This window comes from Drosophila elegans, unplaced genomic scaffold (assembly GCF_018152505.1).
Source record: "Drosophila elegans isolate 14027-0461.03 unplaced genomic scaffold, ASM1815250v1 contig_814, whole genome shotgun sequence".
In the NCBI taxonomy this organism is placed as follows: domain Eukaryota; kingdom Metazoa; phylum Arthropoda; class Insecta; order Diptera; family Drosophilidae; genus Drosophila; species Drosophila elegans.
The window spans coordinates 1,905,776-1,925,810 of record NW_024546167.1 but is presented as its reverse complement, the minus strand read 5'-3'; the positions used below and the strand labels follow the sequence as shown (position 1 = coordinate 1,925,810).

The window sequence follows — 20,035 nt, the reverse complement described above, 5'->3', positions numbered from 1 at the left end:
AGTGGACAAATAGTCGAGTTGTTGCGGCTGATAGGTCAGTTTATCGTAAAATTCATGTTTTGATGCCGTTGCCATTGTTTATTGTGTCGTTTTGCTTTTATATACATTTTCTGTCATTTTTAACGGTTCTTCTTAACACATGATTTGGGGCCTCACAATCAAATCGCTTGAGTTAAGCAACTTTGATTGAAATAACTTGCGAGTGCTCCTACGAATGAAAACTGGTTGTGGCTTACAGCTTAATTATGTAATTGATCACAGATAAAACATGGGAAATTAAATATAAAAACAAATTTAGAATTGTCTAAATTAGAAAAGAAGAAATCGAACGATTTTTAAATAATTGTAAGTTTAAGTTACAAATAAGAGAGTTACTTCATTTAAAAAATGTAAACTTTAAATCAAAATTTTGCATTTGCGGAGTAGGTGTCAAAGAAGTTTTGAAGATATTTTAATCTAACAAAATCTGCTGTCATAGAATGACTTCAAAGAAGAATTGCCTGAAATTTAAACTAATTACCATCCACACGCACTTTCCAACCCCTTACATAGCCTGTAAAATCTTGCAGAGGAAACTGTCAAAAAGTATCTTTCCCCACTTGACTTTCACATTTCGACGCCATCAAGCAACTGTCAACACTTGTCTCACTTCCCCATATCCCCATTTCCCTCCCAAAATCTCCCCACTTCCCCACAATTGTGTTTTTATTTTACCCCGAGAAGGGGCACTAAAAGTGTCATTCTTCATTTAAAGAGCTAATTTCTATGGATTTTGCAAAATCATCGGGCGGGAGTGGATTTATGTAGGAAAAAAGTTTGGGTTCTTGTGAAATATAGCAAACTGACATTTGACATTAAAGTTAAGTGGTGTGCCACTGAAAACTGTTGCAATCGCTCAAAAGTGGACCATTTAAAAGTTTTGTCATTGGTGTTGCGGGAACAAAAAGTGCCTACGATATGATAGCAATCCGAAAGTCAAACCGCTCAGATTTTTCCGGTTAATTTAAAGAGAAAGAGGCGCGTTGCCTTGAGGGCAATTTAAAGCCATTGTTCTTTTGGCCCGTTCTCGCTTTTCCCCACTTTACTGCCCTTTACTGTCTCATCTTCAACAAGCCGCACTAATGAGCGTCATGGCATGCATAATGCAAAGGCCCACCACCCACCACCCACAAGCCACCGCCCACCGCCCACCGCAAGTAACATAATCGCTGCTGTCAAGTGCAGCGCTTCGCATGGGGGCAGGAAAAAGATACAAAGATACTTCCTTGTCCAAGTGCCGAGTTCCACAGTTGCACAGTCGAGTGCACACACACACCAAACTAATGACAATATCAAATTACAAGCAGAGCAGCTGGAAAATTTGCATGACACACTTAGGTCGAGTCGAGCTACTCAGATACACAGATACAGAGATACTCAGATACTCAGACAACGAGATACTCAGGGAGTGGCGTTTGGTGGCTTAAATCCTCAGTCGTCCACAACTTCGGCTTTGACTGGCAGTTTGTCAATGACTTGTTAGCCATGGCATTTTCTCCACAGCCATGGCAATTTCTAAAAGCCAAGCTAGCAACTTTTGTGCAGAAAATGAAAGTAATTTGCAAAAGCCACGAATCGTCTTCTTTAATCAACACAAAAAAGATCGTGTGCTTGGACAGTCAATGGAAGATGTGCTGCACGTCGCACCGAAAAAAATGGAAATAATTTTTTGATTACCGACTTGATTTAAATGCAATCGGTTGTTCAAAAGCATAACACTATCTTTATTTCTAATTTATACAATCATTACATATTTGATTTTCAATTTAACCCTGATTCTATTAAAATTGTATTGCCTTTAAATTTGGTAGTTAGCGAAATAATGCTTTCTGAATTATCATCAGCTAAGTCAATAATGTGAAAATGTTCACGTTTTAGTTTTGTTTTAGTCACCATTAAATTGGGTTTAGCGTTCATTTAATCTTTAGTTAGCACCAATTATGTTTGGCTAATTGGCAGTTTAGGTTTCAATATAAGTTGGTTTATAAAGTGATAATATTACCTGTGGTCGAACAGCAAATAAGCTTTTGAGAAGACATAACAAAACTAAAATGCACAGGCTAACCGGTAGTTAAAGTGGCCATTAAACTGTTAATATTATCTACGCATAGTATCAACAAATAGCAAACTTATAGCCAAACATACCAACATTCAAATTCAGTTAAATTTGATTAAAATTTTTCACTGTGCAGATACTCGTATGTGAAAGTCGTCGAGGGTCGCATCGGATCGAATCGGAACGGATCGAAGTTGTGGAGTCTCAGGTCTCAACGAAAGTGTGTCCAAAGACCAGACTAGATTGCTAATGAAATTAACTTCGACTTGGCTCAGGTGGCTTCCTGGCCTGGCCGGTAAATTGGGACAACTGTTGGCGCTTAATTGAAATGCTGAGGAGTGCACGGTGACAGCGAGATAAGAACTTGACAAATAAGGAAGCCAGTTATGGAGCCAGTTTACCGATTTCCCGATTAAGTCTGCCAAATGGTCAAATTAATCCAAGATAAGGTTTGAAACTAGTTGGAATGGAAACTATAAAATGGGTATTTTCTGTGTGTTTTAAAGTAATAAGTTCGTTTTTTTATTTCAAATCCAATTTATTAGTAAATTAGTAAGCTCAGAAATTAAAGCTTAAATGGGTTATATATAAAAAAAAATGGTTTGCTTAGATCATTGACAAAAATATTTTATTACAAAAAAAGTTGTTATTCTTAGTTAGGAACATTTTTGTATTTAAGGGTCTTGTTTTCAAATATTACATAACTATAGACATTTTTCGAGGAGATAGTAACAAAATATCACTGTGAAATAAGTAATGATGGGAAACACGAAATCAGAAGAAGGTTAGACTGAAATTGCTTTCTTCATTAAACCTTCAAAGAGAGAAATTCCAATTAGATCTAGTTATTTTCAAAGCTATGAACTGGAAATAATTGCCGTTCAGGTCTCATCAGCACTGTTAAATTTCCTCATTTCTCACGATTTCTGGAGCTTCTGCACTGGAGTGCATTTATACACATGTGGAGCACCTTAGACGGAGTGTTTTTTACTTGCATGCTTGCGGAGCCGACAAATTAACTTCCTGCATACTTATCTCGGCCCGCCCAATTAATCAAAAATCTAAACTGGAAAAACATCAACAACTAGAGGGTGGAGTGAGTGAAACATTCACGCGATACATCTCGGACCCGGAGGAGTAATGGATTCCCATTGATAGCAGCTGAAGTGCTTCCCAACTGATCGCTTGGCATTTTAAAGGTGCATTACTCACGTCGATAAGGTAATCGGAGAACCACAAACGCAACTCAAGGTGAGTGGGGGGATTCTATTAAAAGCTTTCCACTTACTGACGTCACCGGAAGATCAATGTCAAGTGAGCAATGCTAAGACTTACCTAGAAATAGAAGAAATCAAGGAATAAGAATGTCAATAATTTGTTGGAAAATGAGTCAAATGCGAGGAGAGCGATCTAGTGAAAAAAAAACAGCAGCCAGATCACCAAGCGGAACCACAATATATATGTATATATATACATTATTGGTGTGCATATGCATTCGACTGTGAGGGACATTTAATTGAGTGCGAAATTATTTATATACTATTTATCGAGGGTTAGCGAACTCTTTCAGCGCGACAGGCGTCTTAATTACCCGGCAAAAATGATTGCTAGAGATGGAACCATATAGAGATCATAAACATTCAGTATTAAAATAAAAAAAAGATTCATCCTTTTCACCGCCGCAGTTGTCAGCTTCGATTTCAGATTTCTGCCATGGGGATGGATATGGATGGCGTAAACACAGACCACATACATATAACATGCAACACATTGACCCTGAGTGGCAACAAAGCGTTGCATTGTTCGCGCCCGATGAGAGAGTGGCGTTTGTAATTGGTATGGGGGCTTCGATCCGGCGGCGGCTTTCCTAATTAATAGAGGAATTTTGAAAGGCGGAAGTGGTAGACTCCCGACTATAAGAAAAAGAAGAGGAGTATACTCCGCCATTCTACCTGAAGTTATTCTTCTCTGAAGTCATCTTTTTCATCGTACACAAGGTCTGTTCATCGCCATAAATAACTCCAAATAATACCAACTGACAGTCGAACATTTTAAATGTCGCCTTTAAAATCAGCCCACGACCAAATAAAATTCAATAAACAAATAAAAAAAAAAATAGCCAAACTTGAAATATTTGTCGAGTAATTTTTCCATTTTTGGCTGCTCACCCCCAAAAAGGTTAAACTATTTTTTTGGTGCTTGTTCAGTGTTTAAGCGCGTGGCCAAATAAAAACTCAGAGATCTACTTTAGCGAATATTTGTATAAGCTTTTGGGTCTATTTTTTATGCCACTTGCCGCTGACTTTGGCCTGGCATGCGAACGAAAACTTATCGTTAGAGTTTTATCTTATCGGGTCTGGGTGCAACTTTTTTTTTTTTTGTGATTTAAACTCTCACGATGCAATTTCCAAAGATACAAAATTCTGTGTTAATTGCGTCATCTATATATATTTCAGTTCAGCTGCGGAAAAGACGGCGGCACTGGTGGCTTTATGTAAACTCTTAAGTGATTAAGGTCAGGCCGCTAATTAGCGAGAAGACCAATAAACGAAAGTGGGTGAGTTGGGGTGGCTCGAGTGGTGCCGCTTTGAAGTGCAATTGCAGCAGAGCCGCAAATTAAATTTGACCAAATAGTTGGGCTCCGGAGTTTACTAGAATTTCGTCATACGGCAGCTGTTCTCTGGCGGCGCCCCGTATCGATTTCAATTAAATATTTACAAGCGAGAAACATGTGACTGGCTGAACCATTTTTTTTCTCCACCAACTGAAGTCATCAAGGTAAACAGAATTAATATCAGTTGAGTTGTGGCCGAATCAACTCCTCTTGTCCTGCGCAAAAACGTCACATGTCGCTGGGAAAAAGGAAAACATTGCCGAAATGCAACAAAAGCCAGTTCAGTTCGTCTGTGGCCTCACTTCGATTCCCGGGGACAATTGCACAATGGAAAATGAAAAAATTGCAGAAGGAATCAAGTGGAAATAGCCAGGTTCCAGGGTCCAATGTCCAGTGTCCAGTACCAATATCAATAGCCATGTCCAATCCATTGTTCTCTATCCAAAGGCAGCTGTCAGGTTGTGATTGCCATGCTGGATTTGGGCTTTCCATTCCTATTCCCTTATTTTGTTTGGCCAATGTGTTTCAAAAATTTTACTTCCGCTCTACGAGGCTGGGATTTTAGTGTGCTGATTTTTATGTGGTATATCTGTCAAGTGAATCGCCAGCGGCCAGCGGCTACATACTATATATGGAATATTAAATATGATTTTCGAGATGCCACAGAGAAAAGTGGCTATAAATTGAATTTGATTTTATGTCGCTGCTCTGAGTCCTAGACACTCGCTTTTTGCTTTTTACTGCACTCCTTTGGCACTCCAATATGGATTGCCTTTATATAGATTGTGCTGATGCCGCCGCGACTGCATTATGGGGATATTATTCTTCGACTACTTTTCCCTTCCCTTGTGGGCCAATTTATCTTCCTGCGGCTAAGTAAGTCTGGGGTAAACCTGTTTGCCTTGGAGGCTTTTTGCCTTCCCTTTTCATGCCCCCTTTTGCGGATTTTCTTCTGCTCTATAAAACGAATCATGTAATAACATAAAAAGAGGGGAATTTGATTGATATCGCTTAGCCATTTTATGTAAGTCAAATGGCCGAACCGCAAAATTTCATTAACTTTCAGCAGCTGCCCGCATATCAAACAGCAGATGCCATAATTAATAGCCATGTGGAGTTGGGTTTTTTCTTTGCTTTTTTTTATTGGCGAGTATAAATAAAAGTCTGGCGGCCGTTGGCAAAATTATAATTACAACAGTTGCGTGTCTGGATTCTAAATCGAGGATCTGTGATGAGGAAAGTCTATTTTTATTTTTGTAGCCACAGAAAGTTGCCTTTATTATTTCATCACTTTGGAAGTCTGGAGTTTTTCTCTCTGACATCACACCCATTTAAATGACCCACTTGGACCGCCTAGTTGAGCTATCGATTGCCTACATTCACTTATCAATCATAGTTTCCTCCTATTCACTCTACTTAGATAATCAGCAGCTCTCTAACCACTCGATAAACTCGAACGTTTTCCATCACTTGTTGTGATGTGTGTGTTTTTCCACAGTTCTTGGCTTTTGACTGGCCATTAAGTTGGCTCAAAGCTGTTCTTGTCGGTTTCGCTGGCGGCCAAAAAAGCAAACGACAAGCAGAGATCTCGAAATGAAATTGAAAATTACAGTGTGGATCGCGCGTACAGAATTGGAGATGAGAGTTTCAGGCTGGGGATTTTGTAGATGGTAAATCGGTGGATCGGTGGATGGTTGGGTTGTAACTGGCCATCGGAAACCGGTTCGGCGGTGCGCATGCGCCGGAAAACCTGTCCAACGATTCGCTCTGCTCCAAGCCATGAAGACGATATAATGGCTCGAAGAGTCGCTGCCGCAGAGCCGTCCAATGGCGCATCAATTATGTTAATGAAGCTTCCAATGTGTCTTGATATTGAAAACAAAACAACAGAGTTTTACAGGTTTTTTTTTTTTTTTTTTTATTTCGAAAATATAGCGGCCGGCTTGGTTTTAACTTTAGTCGGTTTTCCTTTGTTTACCGCCCCCTTGTGTCCATCCACCTAAATGTCAGCTGCTTAACAATGAACCACAAACGACTAGAATCGCTGAGAGATCCCAAAAATGCAATTTGCATATGCCGACCTTTGCCTACACCTTCACGCCTTTCAGCTGCCCCTCCTTAGCCAGATTCTTGGCATCTCGTTTCTCGTTTAGAGCAAGCGTTGTTTACATTTCCATCGGCACCGGCACCACTAAAGATACTTCTGACCCTGAGCTGATTTGTCTTGAAGCTTATGACAGCGGCACGTAGCTGACATTAAATAGCTGGCCGCTGTAAAGGCTTGTAAATATTCTCTGTAAGCCATTTCCTAAAGTTGCACAAAATGCCATGCAAAATGTCAAACTAAATTTGTTGTGGTCTTGTGCTGGCACAGCATGAAAATACTTTTATATTGTGTAGTAAAATAAGTATAGTACTGTGCGTATAAAGAGCGGTGGTTTCCACTGAGGGGTTGCAAATTTGTGGAGCTTTTTATGTGCTATGTGTATGATGGAGTATGAGATAGCAGTCATGTCGTGCACAGTAAAAACTATATGGCATTTTTATTAGCAGATAGTTTTTCAAAGTTTTTCTAACCATTAAATTCTAAAAATCTAAAATATATACCGAAGCTTGTTTCTTTGTCTAAGACCGACATTTTTGCTTTATCTGCTTATAAAAAACAAAGATAGCTGAGGTTTAAGTGATAAAATGTTGCAGGAATTGCACAGTAAAACAAATTTTCAGTTTATAAAACATCCTTTCTTATTAAATTAAATTTAAATATATTCTTCAGTTTATTAATCTTCTTCGGCGTAAAAAATCAACTTTGATGTTTATTTTACCAATTTGAAAATAAGTTAGCTTGTGATTTGAGTATATTTTTTAACATCTTTATCTTTAGTTGAGCTCCACTGTAGTACCCTTGTAGAATACATGGCCAACCCCCTTAATGTTCAACTTTGCATGCACCATAAAGCTATGCTTACTGATTTTGTGGTGCACTTGTCCCGTTTTTGCTGGCATTTTGCAATGTCGTTGGCTTATGAAGATTATTATTATGATTATGATTATTGCATTCATATATTTGTTCTGCTCAATGCTGCGTTTACTGCAAACGCTGAGCTTTGAAGTGTTTTGGATGCATTACGAAATCGCCAATGAATTCAGGGTTGAATAATTTGCTAAAGAAACGAAACGCTTAAACTATTGTATAACGAAACCAAATTTAAAGATCCATATAACCATTAGCGAAAAATGAAATTAACGTAAATTAGGTCTTAAAATAGATGAAGCAAATTGGTGGAAGAAAGTGCCATAAAACGTAACGAGTAACAAACTCAAAGCGAATTTTCAGAGCAATGTCTAAAGTTGTGAGGTAGCCAAGAACCAAAACCAAGTCAATCCAAAACCATGCCAATAAACTCTAGTTAAGGAATCTACTAAAATTAACTAAAGTTCGTACCATATCGGGCCTGAAGTACACCTGTTGCGTATACATAGAGCTTTTCAGCGAGGACATCTTATCCGGGAATAGAATGCATTTCCCGGGCGTGGTTGAAATCCCTGTTGTTGTTGCTGTTGTTGTTGTTGTTCTTGTTGTTGTTGCATTGGGTGTCATATTGGGATGATGGCCCACGCCCACATCGGTTTTCTGGGCGGTCAGACTGCTCGTGGAATTGACTTTGGAGGCGTGCGAAAGGCGTTTCATGTGCGTCCACATCTGATGCCAGGGCGCCGTTTCTTTCTAAATTGTTTTTGCGTTTTCCCGATATGATCGTTGTTCAACGGGGGTTTTCATTTTTTCGGGGGGAGTATCATTTGTTGTTGTGTTGTTGTTTTTGTAAAGTGGGGTGGGGGGAAAGGTAGAAACGAGGGGTAGGATTGAGTAAATATTGTTTTTTTTTTTTTGTATATTTTTTGTTTGCGGTTATGTAAGAGAGATTGGTGGTTTGGTTTTTGTTTCGAGTTTTGTGTGTGGGAACGAAAAAACAGAAATAAATGGGAATTTTATTGTCAATTTAATTGCTGCCAATTTTCGAATAGAGAAAAACTAAAATAAATAGTTTTTGTTATGGTTTATGTAAGCAATAAAAGTTGTATTCGGTAAAACGAGACTTAAATTGTTTTGGAATTTATAAAATTATATAAACGATATGTTTTTCAATATAGAGCTTAAGTAAGCAATTGGTAAAACGGGACTTAAACTGGTTTTCAATTTCTCAAATTAAAAAATCGGTCTGATTTTCAATAGAGAAATTGTATATTATTTGTGTGGATTTGTCAAGATATATACTTATTCACAAAAGACAAGGCTAAAGAAATCCTCTTAATAAATATTTAACTATTATTTTTGTTTTTTTTGCTCTCAATTATTCATATAGAAAGCAAAAAAAAATGATTTCATACTTAGATTAAATGACATAGGTAAAAGTTCCTCACATAGAGACTAAGTTATGTAAAAGCCACACGCACTTGACACCCACTTAGCACTCAGCACCCTCCTTCCACTCCACAAATATTGCCTCCCTTAAACAATCACCCAACTATGATGTCATACGAAGCCAAACGCGCTACCAATTTTAATTCTGTTTGCCTTGGTTGTGTTTCATTTTCATTTTCCAGCGGGTGTAAGTACACATACCGGGGTATGATGTCAACTTCTGGCCATTGGTTGGCGTCTCATTGCCGCCGGCGCTGTGTTTTAAAGAATTTAGAAAATCACCGATAAGAGTCGAGGCACGTTAAACTAAACGCCATCGATTGATAAGCCGACGACAAAAATAAAGCTATCTTCTCTGATAGAGTTGACTAATTTGCTCCAAGAGAGCCGGAGCAAGAAATAAAATTCCTAAGAAAATTTATGAGCACAGTTGTTGAGGTAGGTGAACTATAAATAGGGTTGAAGCAATCGATCCATTTAAATGAGTCACTCTCAGTGGGATGGAGAGTAATAAAACTTTAAATTATGCTTTTGGGATAGCATACAGTTTCTTGTTGCAGTTTTGCTATGAGATATAGATTTTTTTCTTAAATTTTATTTTGCTTTAAAAATGAAATGTAGGTAACTAGGGTTTAAGTACCATGATGAATGACTGTTATCCACAAACAGCCATAAAATACCGCCCCACACGACTCGCCTTAATGATGTGTGAGTGCAGCACTCCTTGGTCCTATTATGCCATTAAAAGCTCGTAAAAAACAAAGTCTAGGCTGGACAACACACCTTCAACCACATCCACATCCACATCCACATTCACATCATCGTCATCGTCATCATCACGGTCATTATCTTGATCAACGGAATTTACGCTGGCAGCCCCAAAGCGGTCGGCAAATGCATTAAGAGTTCGTGCCCTTGTAGCAAAATGCGGTTATGGTTAGGGGGTCGTTTCACGGGTATCCAACATCCCCTTGATTCAACGAAAAACCCCCCTATGTGGCACACACACTCCCACACAACACACACCTTCCACGCAACTCGCACTAATCAAATGAAAACAATTTCCGTTTGTCATGCAAACAGTTGCTGCAACCTACCCCCAAAAAATGAGTAAAGTGCAACAGCAACCATAACAAGTGGAGAACGGAAGCAATGAAAATGGTCAGCCCATGGGTTGCCCCTCAGCTTGTATTTGTCAATACACCGAAAAAAATAATGTATTTAAAAAGGCCAATATAACCGAATGAATATTCAACTGAGTTCACAATACAAGTTGTATATGAATTTCTTAAAATGAAAAAAGGTAAACAGATATTTTAGCTATTTAATTAAGAAACTCTTGCTTTACAGCACTGATGATCACATCCGAATTTTTTTTATTTTTTTAATTTTGTATCAAAGGTTTATTTTCAAAATGTTGATCCACAGAAATGTGCTATGTTAAAGAAACTTGTTTTAATATAATTTAAGCAGCATTATATATAACAATTTTTTTTTTAAATACATTTTTTTCAACGGGGAAGACACTTTTCATTAATCAAATGCTTGTCTTGTATTGTTTATTATATTGTATTATATTTTATATGTCTAAATTTAAATTCCGAAAGGATTTATTATATTTTCTTCATTGGTAAGTTAGCTTTTAATGCAAAGATGTTAAACTGTTATGTGTAATTATTAATTAATTGTAAAAAATCAGATAAAATATTTCTCGAACCAAATTTGAATTTTTAAGAAATGAAATTTTTGTTCAGTGCACCTGCGTGTGTCCGTATCTGGGAGTGGGTTTGGGTCTCTGTTTTAGGTTGCCCCTTTTGGGGGCACATGAGTGTGGTTGCATTGTTGCTGTTGCCATGACCCCTGTCTTTATTGCAGTCCTCGTTGTATATTCCTCTTTATAGTATAAACAATTCATTAAAACGGGAAATGGCAATTATAAAGAAATTATACACAAAGAGCAATGAATAATTTTTTGTTCCGACAGGGCAAAAGGGGGCGTGTCGCCCGAAGGCCTAAGCAGATATTGAGCATTGCTCGTTGCGCTGTTTTGTGAATATTTAATGCGAAGACAGGCTTTAAGTGAGGCAAGTGCATGTATAGAGCCCCCCACAAAGTTACAGAAACTTGGGAAACAAATGCTCGCCCGACTCACGCATTCGACTTGCCACAGAAAAAATGCTGGCGAAAACAAAAGCAAAAACTCATTGCAATGCGGCTGTGTCTTCCACATCATCATCATCGTCATCATCATCATCATCATCGTCTTCTTTGGATTCATCTCGTTGCCACGCCTCGTTTAACTCAAAGGGGGGCGTGGCAAAGGGGGAGCGCAGGGCGCTTAACTCAATTGCATATGCAACATTTCGTTGCAACAAACTGCAATCTTGACTGTGGCGGCATGCAACATGTTGATGTAATATGCAAATCGTTTGCCGTTGCCATTGTCTCGACAGATTTCCTAAGAAACATTTCTCCCCCCAGCCCAATTGCTGTCGTCGCGAAAAATCAGGAAGCTGAGATCCCGCTTTTCCAGAAGCTTTCAACCATGGAACTTACTGTCAGACCGAGGGTGATGATCTGGGAAATTCCGCTCAAAATGCAGTTCTAACTCATCGTAATGGATAAAAAGCAAGGAAATTAATGGGCTCTACAAATTGTTAAGGCTATTAAACTAAGCCATAACCGTCTGCAGAAGTGTGTCAAATCTTTTCGAATTATGTCTAAAAATAAATTTAAACAATTTTGTTTTCCTAATGAATGAAATAAAATTAAAATAATAAAATCCTTAAATTGTTTGGTATTTTAAAAACCATTATTAACGTTCCTTGTTTGGTTTTAAAAATAAAACAAACTATTTTTAAGTATATCTTCCCCAAAATCTTTTTTAAAATGTTTGGAAAGAAATTTATTCTTCTTTAAAAGTCTTCCATTTTTATCCAACATATTTCTCATATACTGTGTAAACAGTTTTCTTTTAACCGTTTACTTCAAAATTATAGAAAAAGGATCTGCCGGCTATACAGACGGAATAAAAGTCTACCATGTGTTTCTTAATGCCATTGCCGTATGTAATATAAAATGTTAAAATGTTTGCCTGGAACAAATTGAACCATTTGCTGCTTAACAAAGTTTTTTGATCATCGGTCGAGGTCAGCCCTTTCACACTTACTTTTCGTTTACCCACCCACAATACCCCTTTTGGTCTCCAAACGCCATCAATTTAAAAGTTGCTCTACATTATGCCATCTCCACGCACTTAATGCAATCTATCAAAATGCATTAAGAAAATGGAGAGAAATATTGCAGCTGTTGTGTATTGGGAAACAAAATTCATACCGAACTAAATAAGTTTTAATTAATGCACAACCCAAAATGTAAACCAAATGTATTCCCTACATTGCATATTTTGGTACTAACAACACAGTTTGTAAAGAGTATTTAATAAAACGTACTATATTTAATTTTTTCTCAGTGTGCTTTCTGTTGCTGCTGTTGAATTTAGTGGGTCACTGTGGAACTGCTTAATTGTGATATATCACTTTACACGCCCGGAGAGGGAAACCAAATTGAGATATGTAAAAAAATATATATAAAAACAAGAACGCAACTTCAAAACGTTCCGACAGACCCGATAAAAAAACAGAAGCCACAAAATATTAAATGCAATTGTTCAGATCGAAAAATTCAACGCAAAAAATTGGCTTTAAGACAGTGGGGGTTCCCCATGCTCCGCCAATCCGCAGCAGGAAAAATATTTTTCCATTGGCATTTCCTTTTTGCATTTGTGATTTGCTCCCCTTTTACCCCAATTCGCCGACGAAAATTGCACTTCTGTGTGCCATTTGGTTTTGCTGCCTTGGCTGGAAAATTCCCTCGCGTAGCTGACAGCAGCTGCCCCACCACCCAAAACCACCCACTTTCATCCCCTACCACCCCCCTCTTAACCATTCCAAAGAGCCTATCAAAGCAACACAGCCTCCCAAAAACAGCCCATCCCCCTTTTATTTGCATTAAGCCCGGCCATTTATTTGTATATTTTATTGTGGAGCATATTTTCCGCTAAAGTTTTCCTCTCTTATTCGCCTTTATGAATGAAAACATCGAGGGGTTGTCAGTGGGGCTGGCGAAGGGGGTGGGGTGGGAATGGGAATGGGTGGGGTTGAATGAAATGATTTTCTCTGTATTATTTGTTTTTTTCGGCTCATTTTTATTTTTACGCATTTCTTGCGTGTCGCCTTTGCAACGCTTTTGTCTTTCCTCAGCAGCTCTTTTTTTCTGTGCTTTTCGACTCCCCCGAAAAATGCTGCTGTTGTTTAGTTTACTTTTAGTTTATCCAAGGGGTTTTTCGGTGGGGTTTGCTCTATTTTCCTCGCCGATAAGAGTAAAATATGTGTGTGTGTGTGTGTGTGTGCGTCGCTCACTTGTCTCTCGATTTATTCAACGATTTATTCAACGAACATTGCGTGCACGAAGGCAATTCCAACAAGCAAATGGCCAAACGACTCAAATTACCGGGCTGCAGTTTGGCCTAACCCCACGAAAATTGTGTTTTCTATTTGTTTACCTTTCGGCGGTTACTGGGCCTACTGTTATTGTTGTACTTCTTCAACAATCTCCCCTTTTTCGAACCGTGTTTGTGAGCTACTTCTATATTTGGACAAATTTATGGCTGGCTAATTGAAGGAAAGGCTTAGATCTCGTTTATTGTGAGGTTTGGACAGATAAGCTTAGCGTTCTTTTTTCCAGAGGTTAGTTAAAAAAATGGGTAACAAAATAAAATCATACCATCATAGGATCGATAGGACAATGTATATAAATTTTAAAAGGTTTTATGGTTTGTTTGTTTGAAATACAAAAATATTTTACTACAATCATTACTACTTGAAAATTATTTAAATATATATACAATATTGATTTGGTAACCGCAGTGTCAAAATAATTGTATATTTATTATTTTCGTGCATGAGTGCAAATAATGTCTGAATCAGTTAGTGGTTGTTAAATCGATTATATCATTTCCGACTTAAATGCAATATATGAGTCATATTTTTGATTTCCAGAAATGGGGAATTAACAATTTGACCAATAAAAACACAGCCCCCCTGATGTTAACTTTCTCATTTCGCCGACAGATCTTCCTCGTCACACATTTTTTCTCTCTAAATATACAGTGCCCCCAAAAACTGACTCATTCATCGCCCAAGGCCCAATTCAACTCAACTCAACTCAATTTAACTCAACCCCAACACTCGACCACTCGCATTTACTGACCATTTCTAAGGCCTCTCTGCGCATTCAGGCATGTAAAATACAAAAACATATATTTTTCATTTATCATTCTATTTCTTTGCCACATTTTTTTGTTGTTTGTAATTTGTGGCAAAAACACTGTGTGGCCAACAGAACATTTTCACATATTCGTGTGGAATGTGTGTGCCGTTAAATTGAATTGCGCGCCAAAAGAGCAGAAAATAAATTGACATTGAGTGTAAAATTTATTGAAATTGTTTACGTGGCAGTGGATCCTCATAATATAGTCGGATGTCAGGTTAAAAAAAAAATGAAAGAGATTTCTCCTCTCGAGGTCTTTTCACTGTAACCACCTTTCTGCTCCAGATCCGCCCTCAACTGGGCCCTTTTGCAACTGCAGTCGAGTGCAACGAGCCGCTGCAAGATGGACATGGACATGGGTCTTTCTCCTCCACTCTGTGTGTGTGTGTGGGTCAAACATAGGTATACCTCATAGTCCGCCGCTTTTGCTGCTCTGCACTTTCTGGCTTTCCTCCACTCGGGCTCTAGTTACCGGGTTTTGTCTTCGCTCTGCGGTGTCTACCTCACTTTTGCTCACATTTCGCATGGCCAACTAACGGGCCGCGTTGTCTTTGGGCCAATGCCTTCTTAAGTGTGACTAATTATGACTCGGGCACTTGAGGTGTTATTTTCTTGCCGCTCAACGAGTTCAAAGATCTGAGGACTCGGGGTCTTTGCTACAAGAAGGGCTGACGCTGACCTAAAATCGTTTTTGCAGGCCTCTTGCGCAATTTGTATCGATTTATTGCGGGGAAATCCTGTAAGATTTAGGAGACCAAGGAGCGCCAGCCATTGACAGAGCACAAAAAAAAGGAATAGTTCAACCAAGTAAGCTGGGCAAATATTTTGGCTGCAGTTTCCCCTGGGCCCGGCTGAAATTATGCAGGCAATTTGGCCCCGAAAACTCTTACGTACAATTTGTTACGAGTTGACAAGGCAAAAGCTCTGCCTGTATCAGGTAATCAGTCTTCACTTGGCTGGCTAAGGGCCAAACAGAATTGATGATGTGACATAAGAACTGAGAGCACAACTTTGGCTGGACTAAGTGGAAGTTACTCAAGCTAATCAAAGTGGTACAAAAAACTATTATCTTTTCAATCATATCCATTTATTGTGAGGTAAAGACTTCCCCTTAAATTTTAAAGATAAGAGTTCACCAAATCCTATCTACATTTCGTGTTAGCTCATCGCTATCTTTTAGCCTAGCATTGTTATTGTCTACCTAATAGATATACATATACATTTCGCCATTCATTATCTCAGTTTATGTTTTCAGCCATGGGCTGAGGCCAGCTACCTGGGAACTTGGTTCTAAGCTACCTAACCAGACAACCCAGCCCCGTTCATTTTCATGTATGCAAAGATACTCGAGAGGCACTGGGTTCTGGGGGTCCTCAGTAAGCTTTAAAGAAATAAAAATGAGCAGAGCCTAAAGAGGCTTTGGCCAGATGATGAGGCCACCGCAGTCAAGATAAAAAACCGCCAGCGATAAGAGCGTTAGCAAAATAATAACAAAATAAAAAGCATTTACATATAGCCAGAAGGTCGTGTTCGGACAGCGGAAAGTAGCCTGCAGTATCCATATTCTCAGACGGGCAAGTCAGTCACCTATAGCCCAAAGGGGAGGGGACCTGGGCCATTAGTGAAATGGCCCTGTCAAGAACTGCGGTCTGGACGGCAAAAAAATGTGTGTATGGCTTATTTGGTTAAGGCCTTATTCACTCCATCCACCTAACGTCTGTTCTATTTGCCTTTTCCTCATTCAACGTGCTTCATTTGGTTTTAGTAGAAGGTAGCCACTAATTTGCAGCATCATGGAGGCGTTTCTTTTGCTTATGGACCAAATCTAATAAGAGCTTTATGGGGATGGAAAATATCGAAAATCTAACTAAACATTATGGATAGCTTTCGGATTTGGATAAACTCATAAGGATTTGTCTGGGAAGATATTTTGCATATTTGTTAAGTAATCATAAACATATTTCTTTATCAATAAGTTTAAGAGGTATAGAATTCTATTTTATATTCATTTAAACCAAACTCTATAATAGTTAAAAGTTAAAATAATTATTAATATCAATAACAGTTGAAACTTAATTTGGCTTTTGAAAGCCAGTAAAGAAACCACATTTAGAATATTTTCTTTGCAAGAACAAGTCATTTGGTTCTAAAGTAATCTGAATGATCACATTTTAGCGATTATTTTAGATGATGTAAGCTTAAGGAATGTTGCATTTAAAGAATTAATATATATGAGATAGACATTTTTTCCAGCCATTTGAAAGAATTCCATTTCGTATAATGAAACCTCTAGTGTCTGAACATTTAAGAAATGTCTATAGCCCGAATGAAGATCCCGCCCAGCCATTTATCAAGCTCTCAAGGTATTCAAGAATTATTTGACGACAAATTTTCAATAAATTAAAAGATAAAAATATATACTTCGACCAGATTGTCGAGATGCTCTTTTAGATGAGTCCCAGCGATAATGAACTCGCTTACTTGGGCTTTCATTATCACGTAGGCTTTTCTCGATCCCCTCACCTCGCCCCTCTTAATTGTAATTTATATCCTACAAGTGTGTAGACCTGGCACACTGAAGAAAAATCACTATAAAATTTTTAAAACAAAAGATCCAAGACTACATTAGTCTTCAATTGTATAAAATTTAGAGTCCCAAAGATAATATTGATTTTTTGCAAACTTGTATTGTAATTTTTGTAAATTCTTTCAAAATATATCAAATAAAAAAATGGCAAATAAAAAAAAACATTTTAACTATATTTTTAGTGATTCTTAAAGTTTGACCAAAATGAATGTTCTTTTAGTTTTTGTAGAGTATTTAACCTTGATTTTAGACAAGGCGTTCTCCACTTTTCAAAACCAGTCTGTACTGATTTCGATAAAAGTTTTCAATTTGTTGGGTGTTCTTTATTTTGTAGAGTGTATTGGAAGCTCACCTTGGGATCCAAAATGCTGCGCTCTAGGCTATCCTCACGATTCATGGTTGTGGCGGTGCTGCCGGTGCCAGTGCTGCTGCCACCTCCACCTCCGCCGCCACCTCCTCCGCCCATGCTGCCGTTCCCCTCCCGCTGGCTGCTCCGCTCCCGTTCCCGCTCGCGCTCCTGCTGCTCCAGCCGCAGTCGAGCCCGCTCCACACGCGCCAGGGTCGGACTGTCCAGGATGGAGGGCGCCCGGGAAGGGGGCCGCGAATTGTTGGCCACATTTGTGTGCAATTGCTGCAATTGTTGTTGCAGCTGCTGCTGCTGCTGTTGCTGTTGTTGCTGCTGCTGGTGCAGCGTCTCCAGTGTGGCACTGTTGTTGGAGGAGGTCGAGCCCGGCGTGGGCGTGGCCGAGGACGATGAGTTGGTCATGGTGGCCGTCGACGTTGTGGAAATGGATGTGGTGTGCATGAGCATTTTCCTTTTTGATTTACTAAGCCTAGGTTGAAGGGTTTTTTTCTTTTTTTTATATAGTTGGATCGTTGAATTTAGCAGTAACTTAACTGCAACGCTTTCTTATTATTTATGGGGGAATGTTGCACTTTTCGAGTTGACTGTGGGTGGAGAATCGAAGGGAGGTTTCCATTAGGTACTTTTCATAAATAAAACAAGAGTTTATTGCGTTTTATTTCAGGTCTTTGTGTGTTTAAAAATGAATAAGGTTTGTGGTTTTCTATTTGTGTTTAGCAAACTTTGTGTTGGTTTAGTTCGTCAGTTTCTCAGATATATTTCATTGTTTGCTCTGATGATTCAATTTTATTTACTATTTAATCTAGATTTTCTTAAGAACAAATGTGGATCGGAAGTCTGATACAAAAATGCTATTTTAAATGTATTAAATCGATTAAATCTTTTTAAAACTGTGATTGCTAGTTTAACAGCAATTAATTGAACTACATAAACTTTTTATGCGCCACCAAACCCTTGTTTACACCACACTTTTGAAGCTAGAACCCTTGACACCTTGGGTAATTTATGTCTACCTCAATTGCATTTCTTATCACGGCTATCCATTCCGCTCACTTAATTTATGACTCCTCTATCTGTGCAGTGGCAGCCGCCAATTTCGGCTTGTTATTGTTGCCATTTTCCTTTCAGCAATCCACAGAGGAGTGCAGCAGCCAAGAAATAGAAAAAGAAATACAAACTAAACTAAAACCAACACAAGAGCGCAGTCAATAATTTTCACAAAACTGGTTTTCTTTTTTCGGGTTTTTCGATCTGGGCAGGTCTTGCAGTCCGTTGCAGGTAGTTTTTACTTTCGCACAATAAAAACACTGCGTGGATGGGTATTTGGAAAGGGGAAGGGGAAGGGGGACTGAACTGCAAAGTGCAATCCGAAAGATACAAATGTATCTTTTGGCATTCGCAACGATTCTCGGGCACTTTTCGAGCTGTTTATTGGCCCGATCAGTTTGTTTGCTGACGTCGGTTGGGCATATTATTTATATTTTCTTGGCGCGTTGCTTTCGCATATGGGATGCCAAACACGTTTGTTTTGATATTTCCGCTGACATATTAATTCTTGAATTCGGTTTCGATGGTAATTGGTTTCTTGGTTTTGTTGCACATACTTCTTTACGTTTTAGATTGAATTAGTTGGCAGCGCGTCGCGTCGCATTTCTTTGCGGTATCTCGATGTGGTTTAGGGTTTTGGCAATTGAAAAAACCAATTTTGTGGTTGGCCAAAATTTTATTTTCAAACTGAGTTGGTCGCGCAAAGCAAACGAGCGACCGAAGCGAAGCGAAGCGTTCGTCCGCTTCTCGAGCGCGTTAAATTCAAAATAACGAAACAAAAACGCGAGCTGCCCGTCGATGACTGGCGCAACCGAAAACTGGTTTGCCGTCAAACCTTCTGCATCGGCATGCGGGTGTTGCTTCGAACATGTTCGAGAGGCGCACAGTGGTCTGCACCGTGGGTCGGCCAGAGCAAGAAAATAATGTTTTTTTGATTTGGGAATTTTTGGACATAAATATTTCTCGAAATTGGTCTAAAATTAAGAAAAAAATTATCCAAAGGCGATTGGAAAATGATTTAAGGGCCCATTTTTCCCAAGTTAAAGTTTTTATGTTTCCAGTTAATTTTAGACGACTTTATTTTTAAAGGTCATTGATGGAATTGTTAATCAATCGTACGAAAATTTTCTATTGTTTTTAAAATGTAAGGTAAGGAAAGGCCTGTAGTCGAAATGCTAAGATGTTTGGCACCTGCAGATTTAAAGTTTTTTCATAACCAAGAAAATTGTTTATGTTTATCTAATCTCTTTCTTAAGTCAGAGTTAATTAAATTATAAATAAATAATTACTTCTTAATTGGCGTGCTTTGGTTTTTAAATACATTTTTTGTTTACTTTATTATACAAAATCAATACCTCTTGACCAATTATCTTTATTTTCTATTATAGTTTGTTATTTTTGATTTTTATAAACTCAAAAACTTGAGCATTAAAGGCCAACACAAGAAATATATGTTCTTATGGAAATACATTTTTTTTGTTGATGTATGTATATTTCATTTGGTCTCGTTCTGTACAAATCTTATCCCAATGTGCGACGCTCGAGTTGCGATGATAATTTCCCAGTATTTTGAT

At 38.4% G+C, this 20,035-nt stretch overlaps 1 protein-coding gene across 6 annotated transcripts in view; it reads right to left on the bottom strand.

Annotated features, from left to right (window-relative positions):
* The window catches only part of LOC108141793, a 43,821-nt gene extending 24,565 nt beyond the window's left edge, over positions 1-19,256 (bottom strand). For 3 of the 6 annotated variants that reach the window (XM_017265337.2, XM_017265341.2, XM_041710662.1), the window contains exons 1-3: positions 19,019-19,256; positions 17,403-17,998; positions 8,155-8,436 (exon numbers count right to left, since the gene is read on the bottom strand). In XM_017265337.2, coding sequence (XP_017120826.1) covers positions 8,155-8,436; positions 17,403-17,861 — 741 coding nt within the window. In that variant the 5' untranslated portion in view covers positions 17,862-17,998; positions 19,019-19,256. The remainder of the gene's footprint in view (positions 1-8,154; positions 8,437-17,402; positions 17,999-19,018) is intronic. The other 3 variants (XM_017265340.2, XM_017265342.2, XM_017265343.2) reach the window with 2 other exon arrangements.
* Positions 19,257-20,035: the final 779 nt, after the last annotated feature.